Source organism: Sebastes fasciatus, chromosome 1 (genome assembly GCF_043250625.1).
Source record: "Sebastes fasciatus isolate fSebFas1 chromosome 1, fSebFas1.pri, whole genome shotgun sequence".
NCBI lineage: Eukaryota > Metazoa > Chordata > Actinopteri > Perciformes > Sebastidae > Sebastes > Sebastes fasciatus.
The window spans coordinates 33,187,235-33,209,163 of NC_133795.1; the positions used below are offsets into that span (position 1 = coordinate 33,187,235).

At 41.6% G+C, this 21,929-nt stretch overlaps 1 protein-coding gene across 4 annotated transcripts in view; it reads left to right on the forward strand.

Moving 5' to 3' along the window:
- The window catches only part of kaznb (kazrin, periplakin interacting protein b), a 136,330-nt gene that overhangs the window by 6,470 nt on the left and 107,931 nt on the right, over nucleotides 1–21,929 (forward strand). For all 4 annotated transcript variants that reach the window (XR_012594957.1, XM_074644199.1, XM_074644216.1 and 1 more), the window contains exon 2: nucleotides 18,466–18,623. Coding sequence is in view for 3 of the 4 variants with exons in the window: in XM_074644199.1 (XP_074500300.1) it covers nucleotides 18,466–18,623 (158 nt within the window). In the remaining variant the exon portion in view is untranslated. The remainder of the gene's footprint in view (nucleotides 1–18,465; nucleotides 18,624–21,929) is intronic.

Here is a 21,929-nt window from a genome sequence, read left to right on the forward strand (position 1 = left end):
CAAAACTAATTTCGACCTAACGGTTGCCTCATCCCTCCGTGCTCCACAAAAGGCAATTTGTTTGCTGCAGCACACCACCAAACTCTTTTATTGTATCTCCTGGATTTATTGAAGACGAAGTGCTTTGGCTGCTTCTAAGGCATTTCATACGTTGCGGCATTGTTTCAAAGGATTGTAGTAATTCCTCGCACATTGAACTGTTGTGCCTCCTCTTTCTCTTAATCCCCCTCTCCTTCTCTCTTTCTGACGCACACACACACACACTCACAGAAAAGTGAGGTTATTGCAAAATTTTAAGTGGATGCACATAAGCTGAATACTGTGCGCTCAGCGAACACATCCCGCGGATTTAATAGTCACTCATCTCCGCCACTTTAAAGCTGCTAAATTTGTCACTGCTCGATCTGCTGCTGTGTACACTACCGAGCTGCCGGGAGAGTTTTAAAGGTATGAACAACAGCAGCTTTCACAGGGGGGCTAATCCTGCTCATCTTGGCGTCTGTATGCTCACGAGTAGGTATCTGTGGGGTTTGTGTGATTGTGTGAATGTGTGGTGTAAATGAAGTGAGTGTGGTGTAAGTTTGAATGAATATTCAATTTCTGTACCAGTGTTAAAAACACACTTTATTATCTCAATCAGGGGCAGGACAGAAAAACAAAACACTCGAGCTGCACCGATGAAAGTCGTCCTTAATGACTTCATACACCTTGAGAGCAGCTTCCAGTGTGCCGTTCACGTCCCCGCCGTGTTTTCTGCGTCATTGAGCCCTCTACCTGAGTGTCTGCTGACTCTGCAGATCTGCCTCACCGTGCCCAGTACTGCTGGCATCTTTTTCCCTCTAAACCCCTTAGTTACACTGTTCAGCCCTCTGCAGACACATGCTGAGCTGTTTCCCAAAACACCAGTGTTCATCTTCTACAATACGCAAACAGAGCAGACATAGACAGAAAGAGGAGGAGGAGGAGGAGGAGAAGGAGGCTGGGACTAGATAACAGTCAACATGCAAACTGAAAACTTACAAAGAACTTTTGTACATTCATTCTACATTCATAGAAAATAAATTTCTGCAAAAATCTGCAAAACTGTCACCTTACTGCAGCTAAGGTAAGGTACCTGAGCTGAAAAAAAAGCAAAATCTTTCGTTATACAGCTCAGCATAACTGTACATACTATCCTATTCCATCAGACGACATCCCGCTTCTCATCCCTCACTGCACTACAGCGCTGTGATGCAGGAAGCAGAAAGAAAGAATCTGCCGTGCTCTGTATAAATTTGCATCAGTAGTTAGTGCGGGCGCTCCTGTGGTGATGAAATATAGCCTTTTCTCCCGGGTGCTTCTCCTTAACATGCAGGGCACGCCATGCACGGATGGGAGTGACGGTGCACACTGTGTGTACGTCAACGTTACAATAGGAGAACGAGACTTTCGGTAAGATTGACTGCCTGCGTGTGACCAGAAAATATGAACAACTATGGAGGCATTTTTTTTTATTTGCAATGGGGCCATTTGTTTCCATTAAAAAAGAAATATAGAAAAAGGTTCTTCCAGGTTATTTCTATGAATTATAGCTAAGAAAGAGCAGCACACGTTTTGCTAAAAGTGCGTTAAGTTCAGGGATGTTTTGACAGTGGAAGCTAATGAGCGGAGCTACGTTTGAACCTACGCACTATGAATCAGATATGCTCGCGAGTTGAGGAGCCCGACTGTGCGTGCTATCCATTTATACCACAAAGGGAGGCATGTGCACTTAATGACAAGAGTTTCTTAAGATGTGCATGTCAGAGAAGAGTTGAAATTAATTCAAGTCGCTAGATCACAAGGGCATTGAATCAAGCCGAGCTCGTGATTAACGACTCTTCATGAGATAAGGCTCGTTGGGAAACACACCGAAGAGACTCCATCATTCTGTAGGGATGAGTGTGTACGTCTGCAGACGAGTGTCTTTATGTCCATGTGTGTCTGTGAACCAACCAGCCAACCACCACAGTGTTAATCAGGCTCAACGCCTGCTTTGTACTCATGTCCCTTGGTAATACGTCTTAATGCGGGTATAGTCACTAGTTTGTCATGTTGCATTACATTAGCTGCTAGTTTTGTTTGAGGATTTGTTGCTGACACCAGAGCCAACACCTCACTGAGGTCCAATGTCAAACACTTAATGCTCTTATAAACAGTCTCTGGTGAATTCTACATAAGTGTGCAACGCTGTGAGGATTCCTCTTTAAGCTTGTTGAATACCTCTCAGACTGATGCACAGCCATATCTATGTGCACAGCATTCAGAGTCACTGGTGTGAGTGACAGGCCGTTCTCATTATAACCTCGTAATTCACAGCAGCACTGCTCCTCAGTCTTCACCTTTGCTCTTTTAACCACCAGAAGACACTCGCAGGATAAAAATATCCTCCACGTACCAACTTAAACACACACTTTAGTGCAAAAACAGATGCCTCCCTCATTACCGGGAATATGAAGTACAGTAATGCCTCAGGGCTGGCTAATTTGACTTTAGTTTTTAAATAATATGCTAACAAAACCAGTCTACACAGGCCACGCTGAAAAAATAATGCAAAATATTGCCAGTGGAGTAAAGCTTTACATGTTGGAGTAGAAATAAATTAGATAAACATTTCATGGAAATTGAATGGCAATCTTGATAAGTGAGTTTTAAAAGCTACAACTAACCAAGCTCATTAGTCCAAAATCATTAAGTTTAGCATAAGGTCATGCTTACTCCTACGATTCATTTATATTTTTCCTTTCCCACTTCCAACTCTGTTAGCTGACTGAGGGCGTTCACGCTTTTCACTTCAGCATCAAGCTTTAAAATCTGTCATTTCAGTCTACAATTGGCACGACCCACCTCCACCTCCAATTTTCTTTTTTATTAATGCAAACGTCAGTCAACATGAATATGAAACAAGACGATATAACAAGAAACAGAAAACAACATAGAGTACCATGAAATTGTTACTTTAGGTAAAACGACAGCTGTATGTTTGATGACACCACATACGTATCTCTTCAACTTTTCCTATTGTGCACTCTATATTAAATACATTTATTAGAGCTGCAACTAATTATTGTTTTATCCCGCTAATTATTTCCTCAATTAAGGCGACACACGTCAAACAAGTCTTCTTTCAAACTAGTGGATAGAAAACATCCACAATATTTAAGTGTATATTTTACTACAATTTGTCTGTTTACATCTGTAGATTTCTGCAAAATTGACCAAAAGTTAGCATTAGATAATGCCTCATTTGCGTATTTAAGCATAACATTTCAGAAATCTTGTAATACAAAAAATATTTGTATTAATGTCAGTAATCAACTGGGGAAGTTTCATGGTGATATCTTTTAGTTATTTATTTTTACCTTATTCACCTGTAGTGTCTTCAAAATGTATGTAATTTTACAATACATATGTTTAAAGGACGTTTTCTCAAAATTATTTTTTTCTCAGACCCTGAGCCAGAAATCTCCACTTCAGTTGCACTGACTAACACCAAACATTCCAGTTTCATTCCTCTCTATATTCTGAAGGTTTCTACTGAGGGGTTTGTTCATATATCATTCATAGCCTGATTTATAGAACATTTTATTCCTAAAAACAACATGGCGAAAATTGTAAACTGTAAAAACCTTTGACTCTAATATGTAAACAAATGAAGCAAGAATTTTGAACCTGGCTTAATCCACTGTTCAGATTTCTGTTCTGGAAATGTATGCAAATTAGCACATATAATGCCTCATTTGCATATTAAAAAAAAAATCTGAAAACTTGTAATACAAGAAATAATTGTCTTAATGAGTATTCAACTGGGAAGTTTCATTGTGATATCTATTAGTTAAAGGTAGGTTGGTAAAGATTTTATAAACCTTTTGTTATATTAGTTGAAATTCTCATTTCATCTCGACAGCAATCAATAAATCAAAGGCTCTGATAAAAAAAGGTGCTGTCGCAGGACTGTAATAAGCCCGCCAATTATTTCATTCGGACTGAATGAGAGTTTAGGCCTACCTAAATGTCTGCCTGCCTGCGTGCACTTTGACCGTGCACTCATTGCGCGTCAACGGAGTCTTCCACAAACTGCTAGCGGGACAGCTTTGAGTGCTAACAATAGCCATTTTTGTTGTTTACATTCATAATGATAATTTTGGGGGAGTGGCTTTGGAGGGAGGGTTGAAGAGACCGACTGTCAGTGTTGCCGACTTGGCGACTTTCTTGCTAGATTTAGGGACTTTTGGAGCTAGTGCTGCTAGCAAACGAGTTGGCAACACTGGGCTGGGTTTTTCAGTTGGATCATTTTTCTAATATAGTATACTCTTGCTAGTTTCTCAAGATCACCAACCCTGCCTTTAAAGTGTTTACTCTATTCACCTGTAGTATGTCTCCTTAATCGTTCTGAAAACGAATAAAATGCCAGAAAATAGTGAAAAATGGGCGTCATAGTCTTCAAATGTCTTTTTTTTTGCCAGACCAACAGTCCAAAACCCAAAAATATTCAGATACAGAAAGATGAATGGAACCTAACACAACTGACCTTTATAGCACAGCTTGCTCCGCAGATTTATAGTGCAAAGCTAAAGGCCTTTGTCATGAATTTTTCATGTTATTTTGTCTGACCTCTCGTGTGTGAGTTGTACATGTAGACAGAGCTGAGATCAGAGACCTTGAACACAGGCTATATATCGGAGGTAGAGGCTCCGTCCCGGTTCACAACCGCATCCGACCAGCAATTATGTCAAGTGGTTTTAACATCACAACTCTGATGTCATCTCGGTCTGAGCTGTCCTCCACAGTCGTGTACTTGGAGAGACACGCTGGGCATCATTAAACAGCGCTCAGCGTTCCCCTCTGTGGAGCGTTTGATGTGAGAGGGAAAGTGGAAAAAGCTCACGAAATATGGCGGCAACAGTTTTCTTTCCCCACAGTAATGTCTAACTTGCTAATATGTTGAGTTGATGTGCCTTTGAACTCGCAGAGTTGTTTACCTGCACAGAAACCTGTTAATGAATGATAGTGGTAAATACCTGCAGCCTGAACTCAGATTGGCTCACTTACTATTAGAAACCTGCTCTGAAATTGAATTTCGAGCATCAAAGTGGCTGATAATGATAATGGATTCACAACCGTCACCCCATATTAGAGCAAATTTGAAGTTCAGCTATTTAATCCCCATCTGTCTCATTTGAAGTTGTGTGAGTTGCACGCTACCTGCCGTCGTACAAAGATACGCCGCGGCTCTGACCCACTTTCATCCGCCCTGAACGACAGGTACAGACACTCGCTTACAAACAGTCCTAATTGGCTGCGGCCTTGTCACCGGTGCCGCCTGCAGACCCCGGCTCTCGAAAGGCACTCCAGCGTGCAGCCTCTGGATTTTGAAATGTCATGTTTGAGCTCACACAGGTCTGCTCTAACAAGCTGTGTTTACCCCGGCTCTGTGAGAGGATCCGTATTTCCCCTCCTTATCTCAGCTGATGCAGAGAGATTTCTTCTCTGCCGTCTGTCAGTTGCATCTTCAAAGTTTCTCCTGAAGCTCATTTTGCACGCTTTGTGGTTTGCTGCTTAAAACAGCTATTAGCGATGCACCTTTACTTTCCTGGGTCCGGTTTGTGCCGTATATTTCATATTCCTGTGGATAAATGTCGACACTGTGACATATCGTTGAGATATTTTGCAGCACGGCTACAACAGATTTGTTTTCTGCCGGCGGTTCAGACTGAGTTGTTTAAGAGGAAAAGGTTTCTCTCCAACAATAGTCTTGAAGAACACAATGCAAATGCAGGCTTTTGTCTTTCCCCGCTGCTGTCGCTGACGCTGTCACTATTGCTATACTTCTCCACCTACACGTATTACCTAGAGCTCAATGCAACATGTTCAAGCGCCCGTTCTTATCAAAGCGATTTTTGGAAAACATTAAAGTTGCTAACTGATGAAGGAGTAGATGAGGTAGTTCGCAGCAAAGTGGGTGAACCACTGAAATAAATTAGAACGCAGTGACTCCTAGAGTGCACCGAACAACAACAAAGCATTACATAAGAAGACCCGAGGGTGGATTTTATTCCTTTATCTTATTTGCGGCTGTTCAAGGATTTCGCTCCTTTCTGCGCTGCGTTTACCAGCTCCTGCTCTGAAATTTAATTAAGCTCCTATAAAGACTTATCATGGATGCTCACACTAATTAACCTTTAACCCAGAGAGTCAATTTAAATCGTTCAAACCGTCCGTCTCCTGACCCCGTGACCCCTTTTTGTAAAAGCAGACAGTTACTTTCCGTTTTTTGCCATTACACACACCATTACGCCCCGATATAGAGGAGAGCTTCTCCTTATCTGTAAATTAATTACCTGTGTGTGAGCGGAGGAATTTTAGCGAGAGCCACAATCCTCTGCGAGTGGTTTCATTAGGTGTTGAAGAGGAGGCCTCAGGCACATTATCAAAGGGCCATCGGAGGCTTTTATGTTCAGCCGATGGTTCAGCGCCCCCGCCCCTGAGATTTGTTTCTCTAAAGTCTTTGACTCAAAGGAAGAAAGAGAAACCTGGATCACTCTGCGCTGATCTCTTGTACTTCTCACTAGGTGGCACACTGATCAAAGTTATGTGAAATCAGAGGAGGGCACTTAAACCCCGGCCCTCTCTGGACTGTTAAAGACCGTATTTTAATTATACATCACAAACAGGTTTTTGGAGGGATCAGAATTGACCTTCTTCTTGTGATAAATCTTGTTATTCTGACAAGATAATCACATTTTGATGGTTAAAAGTGCCATTTGTGGTGTTGTTCTATAGATGAAAATTTTATACATAAAAGAAACATTGGCTATAATCAATTATTTAACACAGTTTGCATTATAAATGTGTGATGTTTTGGATGCACTTCTTTGAGATTGAAACTGAGTGACCTCACTTAGAGGAGGCAGTGGCAGATGTTTTGAACATGCTATGTATTTGTCACCGCTTCACTTGCAGCTGTTCAGGCCACAGTCAGTTGAGACAGCAAGAAAGGTGCATTTTCATTTCATGCGGTTGCAGCATGAATCAAAGCTACCAGGTGGTGGCAATGTTGCTGTGGGCAAAATGAAATCCCTCCTGCAGTTTCTGCCTCCTCATCGGAGCTTCATGCTCTGATGCAGAGCTGGCTGCCAGAGTGAGATGCAGCTCTCTCCATCCCAGTGTGCCTCAAAGGGCTTTACATCAGCTCACACATGAAAGGGAAACGTGTATATTTGTATGTTAGATATGTGCGCAAAGATACCTTGAAAGATAATGTGGTGGCAGGCTGTTGATAGTGAAACCTTCAGGATTTAATGTCCAGAGCTGATATTTTCAGATATGCAAATCACAAATTGCATCATCACGCTTTGAGATTCATGTGAGGAATAGTGTGTGCTGATCATGGCCAAAAGTATGTGGACATCCGTGTCTGCATGTTTACATACATACCCCCGTCAGCATTAGTACCACTCAGTCTGTGAAAACTGTTGTATTATAATGTCTTCTGTGGCTCTGGAGAAGCTTTCTAAAGCTTGAAAAAATAACCTCAGCGATGTCATTTCAGTTTTGGTTTTAACAAAAAGCCATACTAGGGACTAAAAATCCGTATATCTTTCTGCCTCTGCTGCTTTGATTATGAAACATTTCTTTAATGCCTAGTTCACACTCAAAGTCGTCAGATCAGAGTATTGTTTACACTACACAACTTGCTGTCTTGTAATTGGGAGTCTTTAAGTCGTCGTGGTTTTCACACTACATGACTGACCGGCGACGGGTGGGTCACACACTACAAGATCTCTCACCAGGAGGAATCCCCGATGACGTCTTTGTCACGAAAACACGTGAGAAATACGGTAAATGACGTGATACCCTACGCGAGACACATTGCTGATGTTGTTGTTACCTCCTTTAAGGCCAAAGGGTTGTTGGGTTGGTTTGTTTGTTTGTTTGTCTGTTTGTCTGTTAGCAGGATTACTCCAAAAGTCTGCGATGGATTTGAATAAAATGTTTTTGAGGGGTGGGGTCTGGCACAATGAACAATCCATTAGATTTTGGTGGCAATCCAAGAATTCCGATCAGCCTGAGCATTAAGACCACAGGGTATAACACATGCGCAGTGTAATTGATGACGCATGACCCCGCCTTCTTCCTTCTTTGAGCAGAGGGATACGTGTGTGGATGTGTGACGAGACTCCGAGGTGCGGCGGGAGCTGCTGGCCGTCCGCGGTGAGAAAGAAAAAAGCGGTAGATGACGGGATGAGAGACAACGTAGTGTAACATTATACAGACATAACAAGACTGCTGAATGAGAGAAGCATCCGCCGATACGTTACACGGAAACATGCCGTGTTAATAACACGCCGACCACCTCACTGTACCGCCAACTGTGAGCTGTGATCTGTTCTTAAAGTCATGCACCTTGGCGGAGGTCTGCGCTCTCCGAGGGCCATTCTAGTTGGCACATGTGTTTACAAAATAGCCTGTTTCAACCGGTTTCCACACTCTTTTTTACTATTTATTCCTCAAGGTGCAACAACAACTTTGCTCCGTGTTGCACATGAAACACATCCAGTAAGTCCCTATTGTTACAGGCGACCCCTCCTCCCCCAGGTTTCCCCTCAACCCATGTCTTGGGCTCTCATCGGCTGTATCTCTCCGACAGACTCCCAGATAGGTCCAGATATTTAGCATGCTAGATATCTGGAATGTGTCTGAGAGGCATCGGCGAGGCTCTCGGCTCACGTCTTTGAACAGTTCACACATGATGCTTAAATGCCGATGTGCGAGAGGCTAGCCAGCGCCGATTTGCCTCTGATCTGGGGCTTTTTTGTCCTGGAGCTCCAAAAACTGTTGGAGAGCAGTACATTAGGGCTAAAGTCGTGTAGTGTGAACTAGCTATAATCTGCCTCTGACAAGTCCCACAACCTTATGGAAGTGGAATTCAATGACATTTTAGACAATAATATGCATCCAACTTTGTGGGAACACTTTGGGTTGACCATTTGCTGTTTCATAACAACACTCCTGTGAGGGACATAAAGAAATGGTTTTCTTTCTTGACTGTCCTGCACACTTCGACCCCCATCCAACACCTTTGGGATGAATTAGCCGGACGTTTTCGCCTAACATCGGTGTCTGACCTCATGGCTGCTCTTGTGGCTGAATATGATTATAATCTCTACAGCGAGGTTACAAAATCTTCTTGGAGGTTTTCACAGAAGAGTGGCGGCTGTTTTAGCAGCAGATTAATGAAGTTTTGAAACAAGATTTTTAACAATCACAAACGGGTGTGATTTGACATGCCCAAATACTTTTGGCCATATAGTGCACCTTAACATTTTTAGAGAGATTTGTCATCTGTTTTTGCTAGTGCCAGCAGTCTTAAGAAGCTGCAGATTACACAGTGGTTTAAAAAAACATTTTGTACTCGTTCCCTTGAGTTGTTTTAATTCACATGTAGGACTGTGTCTTGGAGTTAATTAGTATGCTCTTGCATTGTAAGCTCGAAATAAATTACTGTGTGTTTATATGTTAACAGACTTGAGACAGGAAGGTTAATTGAATCCTTGATTTGGGCTACAAAAACGTTTTGGGATGTATGAAAAAGGAGGGTTTTTAGTGCTCTTGTTCTGTTTTGAATTTTGATTTGATTTGATGTTTCCTGGAGACACTGCGGTGCAGAGGATCTGCAGGAGACGTTTCCTGCCCTGTAGGCCTCATTGTGAAGATGTGTTCCTCTCAGCTGCCCTCAAGGTCTTTACTTTCTTACCTTTAACAGCTTTCACTTAAGTAAACTGCATAGAAGATAAGAAAATAAACAACCGGTCTGACCTGAATCAAACACGTTCAGTATATGCAAAACATTTTAATAGGATTGGGGGAACCATGATAAGATATTATGTATTTAATATTTATAGAACAGTGATTATGTTTTATGAATTGTTGACATCTTTTCTTATCTTAAAAAAACTAAATGTTTCCAGTATTTTGACTTTGCAGTTGCAGATAAGACGATGTGCTCCTTAATACTATACTGTATGTTCCCCCATACACCATGTGGATGTGGGAGCCATATGAACAGAAACATGGCTTATATGTCTCTACATGACTGAAACATGGATAGAGGTCACTTCTATACAGATAATGAGTCGTGTATCCTGTCAACTCATGCAGAGAAAGGTTGTACAATCTGAAGTATTCCATTGTGTCAACTAAACAATCAACTGAATTTCCATGTATGTTTTTTTAGCCGTGCTAATGACTGTCTTAACTTTTCCTCTAGCATCACCATGAAGTTTACATTTGTGGTTTAGAGCAGGGGTTCTCAACCTTTTGTAATTTAAGGCCCACTTCAGATTGTTAAAAAGTTTCTGAGGACGACTTTCCCAAATAGATAAGAAAAAAACACAACTTGACAAAAGAGGAGAAAAAATAAATTGGGCTGTAAATATGTGTTATGCCACTGTCAGCTGTAATGACCAAAATAATTATTCTGCTTCCCCTCTCCCATCACTGCCTGCCATTATGAATCCAAATTTAAGGTATTGGGTCATATTTCCCTTTACTGATGCAGGATTGTCAACCACATCATTTTGAGAATAGCTGGTTCAGAGTGAAATATATAACTATTGGACAGATTAACATTCAATTTGGTGCAGACATTCATGTCCTCCTCAGGATGAATTGTTGTCACTTTGTTGATCCATTAACTTTTCATCTAGCGCCATCATCAGGTCAAAATGTAGTTTGTCCGGTATTTTAGTTTGTGACTAAATAAAGAGCTACAGGAATGAGTCCTAAAACACAGGAATGAGTTAGCATTTTAGCACTTCAGGTTCCCTCGTCTGGAAGTCAACGGGTTTTTAGTTAGATGCCTGAAATAAGGTCTGTGTTTTTAACACAAGCTGGAGAGATTTTAACGTTTTGTTCTACGATATAAAATATATGAATAAATACCCTACTCGTGAATTTTGAAGCCTTTATTATGTGTCTTATAAAAGGCGGTTGCTAAGAAGTGGCTAAATGAGACTACTAAACGCCATCATGCCTTTACAGTCTTGTTGTGTATAGCCTAACGTTAGCTTTTTACTTCTGCTGATTGCATTCACACTTCAAAAATCGTAAAAGTAAATTGCATTTATATAGCGCTTTCCTAGTCTTCCGACCACTCAAAATGCTTAACACTACATGTCAGCATTCACACACACGTTCACACACTGATGGCATGATCCTGCCCATCAGGATCTAATCTAAATGCTCATTCTCACACCGATGGAACAGCAATTTGGGATTAAGTATCTTGCTCAAGGACACTTCAACATGTGACTGGAGGAGCCGCCGACCTTTGAACAGCTGACCTTCCGATTGGTGGACGACCTGCTTCACCTCTGATCCACAGCCACCCCTGAAAAGTGATGTGCATTTGTGAGGATTATCTTGCTGAACAAAACATGTCAGCATCAGAAACGTGTGTTAGCCACAGAGCTTATTCTCTGCAATAATTCAAAATCCAATGTAAAAATCCCATTAGCTTTTTGTCGAGGGAACCCGTGGCGATGCTAACTTCTGGGTTGGCCAACATAAAAAAAGTCATCCCTGCACCACCCTATACCTACCTACCACCTATAAGATGGTTAACATAATAAACACTACAACTGCTAGACTTCTGCGTCACAAAGCTGCTAGCATGGCTGTCGACTCTTAGTCCTGCTAGAAGATTAGATTCCAGTTTAACTTTTAACTCTCTAATTATTGTATCAGAGACAACTGTAAAGTGTACTAGAGTGTGACCACTTTACTTAGCAATTGAATCAACCAATTTGATGATACTCTTGGTACTAACACAAATGCTATCAAAAGCCTTTTGTACATAAATCTGTATTCTGCTTGCTTACATGCCGTAAAAGAGAATACAAAATATGCACAATGGGCGTGTGTGATATTCCTCTCTGGAGCTGGTTGAATTGAATTAAGTGTCTGGATGCAGATCTGATCCGATCGGATACAGTTTAGTATCTAAACACGCCAAAACATGCCTGTTGCGTCGTGTGGGAGCTGCGGGGATGCAAATGAAACGGGGACTCGAGGGATCCTCTCGCTCGCTGTGGACAGAGAAGAGACGCCTGGCAGTCTGCCTCAGCTCCTGCCTGCCCGATTGTTTTGGGCAGATTCTGTGATTTCTCAGAGCTTCAGTTCTGGTGGAAACACAATGACACAAAGAAACCCAGAACCCGTGTTTGGTTTTCCACAGAGGTCAATCTCTCTAAATCCACTGTCACAATTATGCACTGCATGTTCACATATTCCCAGCTTTGCCCATGAAGGCAGACAAAGCTCTGCACACACAAAAGCTTCCATCTGCTCAGCATCAGAAATTAGTGGACACTAGCCAGAGGGAAAGGATCAAATGCATTTTGAGGAAGTGTGGAAGCGTGACATTGGAGTAAAATGTGCTGTGTGTGTGTGTGTGTGTGTGCCAGACATAAAGATAAAAACGGATTTGTGGAACATGCTGTAACATGCTTGCAATGCACAGTAGAGTAGTATTCCTTTGGGGGACAGTGTCCAATTTCTCAGGGGAATTGCAGCGTGCAGAGCATCAGTGGGTGAATTGGACCCTGCTGCAGATAGTGATGCAGAACAATGAGGCAAACAGCAAAATTACAGGCTTGTGTAGATGCTGTCAGATACAGAGAGGGATTCAATTCTTTCCATGCAAGGCAAACTCTGCTAAGCTATAATTGATCTGTCGAAATCCCCGCGTATGAACAAACTTACGGTTAGCTTTACAGTGGCATGTTTTCAAAAGCCTCAAAAATGAACATTTGCTGTAGTGTTATACCCCTGGTTTAGGTTCAATACAAGCTTTTGTCCCTCAACAAGATTGTGTTGTGTATTTATCTAGCATCAGTGTAATTGAAATGTAGCCTCACTCTCTATGTGTCTTGGGATTGCCTCAGATGCTCACAGACTCCCCCGTCCTTACATCCGACTCTTTTGGGCTCGAAGTGTGAAGTTCTTGGAGCTTCCTCAAATTGCTTTGGCAGAGGCTGGTCGTCTACTGTGACTCCGTGGCTGCAGCAGCCGGTCCCCAAAGCGAGCAGAAGCAAAAGAGTCATTTTAATATTTTTCTCATCACACTTCCTGGTGGGACAGCTGACTGAGCTCATTTGAATATATTTGACTGTATATCCACCACATCTGCATCAAAACAAATAAACCGTCCCTCGTTCATATTTTGTGCGATTTCTCAAATTAACGACGATCATATACAGAAGCTGGAACGGATATTTTTCCCAGAGGAGAGATTGTGTTTTATGAGTGATTTGTTTTTTTGTCTTTCGTATGCACATTTTATTCTCCTTTCACAAGGACCGTACAGCCTGACAAAACCCCAACATGCCTCATTAGAGTTCATTGTTGATGTTGTTTTGCTCCTGTGGGTGAAGATTGTAATGAGCTGTCCACATCTCACGTCACCAGCAGCGCTGGGCCACCTGCGTGTGGGAGGGTGCTTCACATAAAAACACAATATCCCTCTGATTTAAATGATTGTACATTTTACATCAAAAGTACAGCTGTGAAGAAATATGAACCTGGTGGGGGAGAGCTTGTATACGCACATCTTTAAAGAATGCTCCAGAATAAAGGATTTAATCATGAAATGTTATGGGAAATAAATGGTCCCACTGATGGAGACATTTCATACAATTATACATTAATCTCTGTCTATTCATCTGTGAAATAACCTGAGCATTTAAAAAATAAAATATATCATATATATGCTGAGAAACAAGCTGAGAAAAGTTCACAGGATCTCATTTATGTCTGTAGACCATTAAAACGTTTTTTGAAAGACATTTTTTAGAAAAACATTTAAAGGTACAGTGTGTAGGATTTGGTGACATCTAGTGGTGTGGCTGCAGATTGCAACCAACTGTTTACACCTCCGCTCACTCCTCCCTTTCCGAGACTGCAGTAACGTGAGCCGCCGAGTGCAAAACCGTTTGCCTCGCTCAGAGGTCATCCTTACCATAATATCACTACTTTAGGAGCAACCGTAGTCAGACGGCGGCTGGGGGTACCACGGTTTTACACTCTGCAGCTCACGTTACCGCAGTTTCACAAGCGTATCAGAGAACTACGGTGGCCTTCAGGTAACGTAAAAGCGGGAAAGTCTCTCTCTAGAGCCAGTGTTTGGTTTGTCCGTTCTGGGCTACTGTAGAAACATGGCAGAGCAACATGGAGGACTCCGTGAAGAGGACCCGCTCCCTATGTAGATATGAAGGACTCATTCTAAGCTAACGAAAACACAATCTCATATTCTTAGTTTTAGGTGATTACACACTATTGAAAACATGGTTATGAATATTACATTCCGTTTCTGCTAATAGATCCCCCGAAATGCTACACACTGTTCCTATAATTATTAATATTTTCAGTGACTTACAGGGATACATAGACTATAGGTGAAAAAGTCACAAAAAATGAGTTAGGATAAAATCAATTTAAATGTAAATATACTGTATTAAAGTTTTATTTCTTACATGTGTCTACTGTATTTGTGTGTAGAAATAGAAAAACAATATTTTTTTGTCTGTTCTATAATAATATTTTTAGCAATTTTCACTTAAGATTTGTAAACTTTTGTAGGCGCCGGTGTCATTTTTCTTGTATTTAGGTTGCTGGCAGCTTTATACTTTGTTATATTGATAAAATGATCGAGTTTGTGCTGGAAAAAGGACAAAATGCATGTGGGGTAAGGAGAGGTTTAAAAGGTGCTAAACAAAGACAAAAATGTATGCATAGAACGGCAAATATAAACCAAAATGAACCTGGACTCCAGAGGGTCAAAGGGGCTCTATGCGATATCCAGAGCATTAATATAGCAGCAAACATTTATTGTCTATGTAAAGATATAGAGGAGTAATTTCTACCTGAGCAGAGAATGAAGTCGCTCTCCCTCTGTGTGTGTTGTAATCAGAGCTTCTCCGTGCTTTGTTTACATCGCCGGGTAAGCTGCTTGTACTTTTAGTGCATGTGAGCGTACCCCCACTGGCTCTGCACTGCTCTTATACAGTGGTTACAGCTGATAATGCAGTTGCAGAAGCGTAGCGCCCACCCGCCGGTTCCCCCTCAGATTAACAATGTTGGCTCTGTCTGCACTGTTAGTTGCGAGCCGTCGCCATGTTGAGAGCCATGCAGAGGCAATAGAAAGGCTCCCAATCTCACATTGAGCACCTTTAATGGAAAAAGCTCTTTCTCAATAATCTATGATTTTCTCTCATCAAGATTCCTCCCCTGCCATCTTCTCTGTATTATTAAAATGTTCCAGGTCACAAACGGTCAGCCTCACCCGGCCATTTTGAATATTTACGCTCATAGTTGTATCTGATCAGCGATGTGAAAACACAGTTTGACGTTTCCTCACTTATATATTCTCAGCAGAGGACCATCACCATGCTGCTGCCTCGTCTGCTTTGCCCCGACCATAAGAATATTAAACATGCAGGTGCGGATGTACCTTCATCGCTGAAGCGCTGTCAAACGTCGATCAGCCATGTCAGCGGCCTGGAGTTTCAGCATTTGTTGTAATTTCATGAGTGAGAAGCAATCAATTACAAATGGCTCAACAAATTGAGCGTCACGGGGCGTTTCTGTCCCGTCTCTCTGGTGCTTTATGGCTTTGGCTGGGAGCTGTGGCGTTTTGATTGTGATACGGTATGTTGACATATTCAGGATAGTAAAAGTAACGGTGCTTTTATTGAAAGCCACCTGCCTCCTCCATCATGTATCGCAGTGTGTGACAGAATGCATTCAATAAAAATTGAAAGTGGAGCAGAGAGGAGAAGAAGGTGTGTCTGTTCTCGGAGTTTGACAGCATGTCATTTTCAGCAGCAGAGTACCATTACCTGACGCGTTTGGCTGTCTTTGGGGCAGAGATACACCTTGTAAATGTTGAATGTGAAATTAGAATCCAATCGTCGACCTCTGTCGTAAACATTTTATTTCCTACCCTGCGCTGATTTGATGTACGCCGCGCTGCCTGCAGGGCCACTGTGTGCTCGTAAACATGCCTCTTTGTGCATGCTCCTTCAGTGCAAGAGAAGTGCAGGAAGGTGTGGCCATAAATCTTTGATCATTCCGCTGAAAAGCCGACCTTGACTGTCGTCAGTGAGTCACACGTTGCCTCAGTCGCTCTGTCACTCTCGCCTTAAATTGACCTCTTAGCCTCTTATGCGTGTATGTGTGAGAGAAAGTGATGTGTGTGTCTTGACCTTCAAACATACGATCCTCAGGGTGACTAATGTTGACACAGTTGGTACGATGAATCAACAATTATTCAATTATTCATTTATCATACAAACATGCCAAACATTTAGTTTCTCAAATGGGAAGATTTGCTGCTTGACTCGGTTTTATATCCTCATAAATTGAATATTTGGTTTTTGACTGTTGGTCAGAGAACAGAAAGAATTTGAAGACGTTATCTGTCTAAACAATTAAAACCCCTCAACATACAGTTCAAACCTTTTGTTTACCATTTAGTAGTTTTAAAGTTGAAAAAATCATTTTAGTCCACACTGTCTGACTGGCACTATATCAGATATATTCTGTATCTGCTTGTTCCAAATCTTCAGTGAAGCAATATGATGTTTGCACTGAGTGAAATAATCAAACCCATGTCTGCACCGTTCCATCAAATGGAAATGTTCTAGATGTGTTGTGCGTCATTTTATACACATCTCTCTGAAATTCAACCTGCCATATTTGGTATCTTTGGAAACTTGGCACACTAATAAGTGTCTCACAGTTTGCCATAATCATTGATACATTACCACATGTGATTTTTTTTTAAGCTGCAGTGGGTAGAAATGGAGCAAATATGATTAAAGAAAGTTATTTTTTATAAAGCTGTCACTATATCCTGACAGTAGTGCATGAAACAGGTAACCTGAAAAACAATCATGTGCCTCTGTGTCCTCCGGTGCTCCTGATGCCATCTGCAAGATTTCACAGACCGGAGGAAAACAACCAATCAGAGCCGAGCTGGAGTCTGTCGTCTCTGAGCAGCTGTCAATCACTCGCAAACTCCGATAAAACGGTCAAACTAGGCAGCGCTGATCAAATATGAATCAATATTCTGTTACTATAATGCCTATTTCTCTCCTCAAATGTTTTCAGAAACATAATGGAGTGTACTGTTTAGCTGTTAAATGAGAAGGTTTGTGACCCCGGCAGCCATTTAAAAAAAAAATGTCAGTCTAAAAACAGAGCCATGAGGAGGTGCAGAAGTCTAGTTTCCTCTCAGAACACTTGAATTACAATATGCTGAAAGGTTATTATGGTTTTTTTGCCCAATGATGCCAAAAACTATTCTGCATACTGCCACTTTAATTAATATCTTTGTCTTTGTTTATCATTTATTTAACTCTTATTTTTAGGGGTGTAACAATACATCAACCTGAATCAATATATCGATTAAGTGATCAACAATCCAGTATCATCAATGCAAAGTGAAAATATTGATACATAGTATCATCTTTAAGATACACCTTTATTTTTAAATTCCGACTTTATATTTATTCTTTTTTTACTAGAATATTAGTTTTTCATTTAATTAACTGGAACAGCCCAGTACCATGGCAGACTTTGTGATATCAGCAAATATCATATCGTTGTCCAAAGAATCAATATAATATTGTATCGTGATGAAACTTGTGATTTACACCTCTACTTATTTTGGTGGCTTCATGTGTTGTGTTGAGTAATTACTGTTGCAGGCCGCTGCTCGTTTTTAATTGAAAAAATTATCCAACGAATAATTGATCATGTACATGACTGTAAGCTGCAGCATGAGCTGTGATGCTCATGTTATGTATAGTTACTATGTATGTTTCCACGTCTGCTTAGCTGCTCTGACTAAATGCTCCTCTATCACCCTGCTGGCTTCTTTTGAGACTTAAGTACATTTTTTCAGTATCGATCAGACATTTTCTATATTACTACCCACAGGCTCTGACCATGAGAGACCTCTGAGCAAACTCTGGACTAGCTTTAAGAAACAAAGACACTTCTGAGCTCCACATTGTGTTGACATAGCCTCTGACTGAAGAAACCCAATGGAATAGACATTATTACTGGGACTCTCTCCATAAAAAATGGATTATATAATGGGTTGAGTGTGAGTTTCTGTGTCTTGGTAATGGATTTAGCCTAATGATGTCCAAAAGAGGGATTATTCTGAAGAGGAGAACAATGGAGGCCGCTCAACTGTGGCTGTGGATGAAGGAAGTATCTCAGATCACACAAGTCTGATCCAGATTATCCCACTATAGGAAACAAATGTGGAGCTCCTCGGCCTACATGGCAGTAGAGGAAAGATCGACTGTCGTGAATGCTTGTGTTTCTGTGTTTTCATGTCGTTTTACAACTCTCTCTCTCTTGCCTCTCTTGCAGCGGTCCAGTCCCTCAACAGTCTGAACGACCAGATTGTTCAGTTCATGGTGACCAGACCGTGTAGCCTGGCTCACGAGGACGAGGCCTTCATGCCAGGAGAGAGGGACACCTTGAGGAAGTCCATGACGCTGATGAGACGCCTGCTCGTGGATGCGCAGGTACAGTCTCTGCCCTCTCAAGGTCAAAGGTCACTCAGTGCATGCTTGTCCCTCTGATTACATGAGAAAGTTTGTGACCCGGCAGCCATGTTGAGATAAGTTGAGGAAATACCAAGCACCGCCCACCGGCTGGGTCACAAACTTCCTCATTTTACAGCTAAACAGTACACTACAAGATGTCTCTGAAAACATTTGAGGAGAGAAATAGGCATTACAGTAACAGAATATTGATTCATGTTTGATCAGCGCTGCCTAGTTTGACTGTTTGATCGGAGTTCGCGAGTGATTGACTGATAGCTCTCATAGACGGCAGCTGGACGGCAGACTCATATTTGCTCCATTTCTACCCACTGCAGCTTTAAGACGTTGATATGTGTCATTATTTAAACCAGTCCCAACAGTTCACTGATTGGTCCATTGAGCATATTGCTGCCAACATGACAAAAGAAAAGAGAAATAAATAATAAAAGAATAAAATATATTTCTTAAAAGTTTAGTTTCTCGTTTAATTATAACAAGATATTTGTCTTGTTGTAACAAATTTTTCCCATCATTTCTATACAGCAAAGTATTCTGATTTAACAAGAAATATTTCTTGTTAAATTTAACAAGAAATATTAAATCAGCCAAATAAATGTTTTAGTAGTTCTTTTCCAGACTATCATTGCTGGCAGTGTGTAGAAGGCTTTGAAACACGATTAAAGCTGTCATGTTGGGAAATAATATTTACAGAAAACACACTTGAACACTTGCCGTAATAAATAATGCATGGTAAATCCAAATAATTCAATATATAAACTTTACTTTTGTAGTCTGGTCAAAACTTTCTTGGGGGTTAAGGGGGGGGGGGCATCAGTATTCATAAAACGACTTGCAGCTTTTCACGCTTGACCCATGTTTGTTCATACTTTTGTATGCACATTCATATCTTTTATTTCAAACTTTAAAACTAAGTCAGAAAACACAGAGATGCACAGACGCGTCTCTTCTTCCCACGGCACGTCAGTGTGACTTCTGTTCAAGGTTGAATCCACAGTGTGTTCATCCCTGAACTGAAATGAAACATTTGCCCAAAGCACAGCGCAACCACTGTGAAAGCTTTGGCAACCTTTTTTTCCCTGTTAATCCTCAGGATCCACGGAAGGCGAACGCTTGTTTCTGTCCAATAATCTTGGCTGTAGTTTCTTTAGAGTTACTTCCAGAGGTTTAGAAAGCAAAAAAAAAAATTGTGTATTAGCATGTTCTGCTTTAAAAAAATATATATATTTTATTACTTTGGTAAATATATATATTTATATTTATATTTACCATAGTAATAAAATCTTCTCCTCTCTCTTCTCTGCCTCAGATGAGATGATAATTCATCCGTATAGTGTTGCTTCTATTTGTCCTTTTATTTACATTCCTTCTACGTTTTGATGAATGTCAGGTGCATCTTGACACAGTGATGCATGTGGGTCATCCATTAGCAGCATCGCGGACGTGCATGATGGATACGGACTCCCCCCGCCATTCTCCTGGAGATATTTTCTCCGACGCGCTGTCATTGATTAAAGGAAAGGTAATTCAGCAAAAGGCCATTGCTTTCGCCTCAGCTCAGTTGTATGCAAGCTGGAGTGAAAGATTGTTAGCCCGCAGTCAGTTTTTTCTGTTAGTCATGAACATAGCATCGGGAGGTGATGGATGAGTGGGAACCTCCGCCGCGGATGGAGTGGCGATTATCTCCCCAAGAAGTTGTACTTGGGAAAAAAAAAAGAAAGTTTGCTGGTAGTTCAATGTTAAGTGAAGCGCTCAGACGCGTCAGCATGACAGATTCCTCTGCCTGTTGGCCTTGTTTGTGTCAGACGGTACATCCACAACCTTTACATGTTTGCAAGTTTTTTTCTTGGAAGGAGTGCAGAATGGAGGCCTCTGTCAGCTGGGGGCTTGTTGCTCTGAACTGTCAGAGGGTGAAACAGATCAGCGGGGTTGCTGACATGTGACTGACAGTCAGACTGATACGTTTGTTTACTCTGAGGGTACAGCCAAAATCCAATAGAGAGATTCTGTGTCCCAAACTGTGTCTCTGGGTTCTGATTGTTCCATTTTGGATCCAGTCTTGAGTTGAAGTCTGTTTCCCTCTTCTAATAGTGTTTCCCATATCATATCATACCTCTGGGGTTGGGATGAAGGCTTAGGTTATGTTATGTTATGGTTAGGTGTTGCAGAGATAACTGGTTGGGGTGAGGACAGGTCATATCAGATGTAGCTAATTCACGTTAATTCCTCAACGGCTAAATGTAAACATTTGGCTGTTGAAAAGTCTTAAAGCAAGCGATCCATTACTTATGAGCTCTGAAAAAGGACCGGAAAAGAGCCGTCATCTGTAGCTGCTGTAATCCTGTAAAAACGTCTACCAATCACTGCCTCGAGGTCCGCTTGGAAAGAACCAATCAGATGCCTCCCTGCCTCTCTGCCCCCCTGCTCGTACTCTACCCTTGGCGTGCATCAGCCTGAACTCAAAGCGTGTCGCCGTCGCAAGTTTACTGGAGAATGAAAGTGAAAACTCATCCAAAAGTAGCACTGCCACGATTACTTGTCATGACGTAGCGTTGTTGAGTTGAGGTCCTCTCTCTGCTCTGTGAAGTAGTTACGATTCGGCGTTGCTCGTGCATGTGTGTGGGGGGCGTTGCCTTGGAAGGAGCCCTGAGGGGAAGGGGTAGGTTTAGACGAAGCTCCTGAGGTGATGCTACTTTTAAATTATGCTAGCTTTCCAACATCGTTGACCCGATCTTTAAACAAGGAAAAGTTAACACAGTGGTTTGTCCGTTCTGGGCTCCTGTAGAAACGCAGCAGCCGGCTCCGTGAGGAGGACCCGCTCTCTATGTAGATATAAACAGCTCATTCTAAGGTAACGGAAACACAACGATTCTTATTTTAAGGTGATTATACACTAAAGAAAACATACTTATTAATATTATATTCCATTTCTGCCATTAGATCTCCCTAAATGTTACACACTGTTCCTTTAACCATAGTGTTGTGCTGATGGGGGCATCAGATCAGAAATCACTTCCGGGGCGCCTGGGTTAGCTCAGTTGGTAGAGCGGGCGTCCATGTATTAAGGCTTGGTCCTGACCGCGGCGGCCCGGGTTCGAATCCGGCCTGTGGCCCTTTCCGCATCCACTTTCTCTCTCCCCCCTTTCAAGACTCTATCCACTGTCCTGTCATAAAAATGGAAAATGCCCCCAAAAAAATAACTTAAAAAAAAAAAAAAGAAATCACTTCCGTGTCGCTCTAGAGGGCGTGGACAAACAACGTATTTTG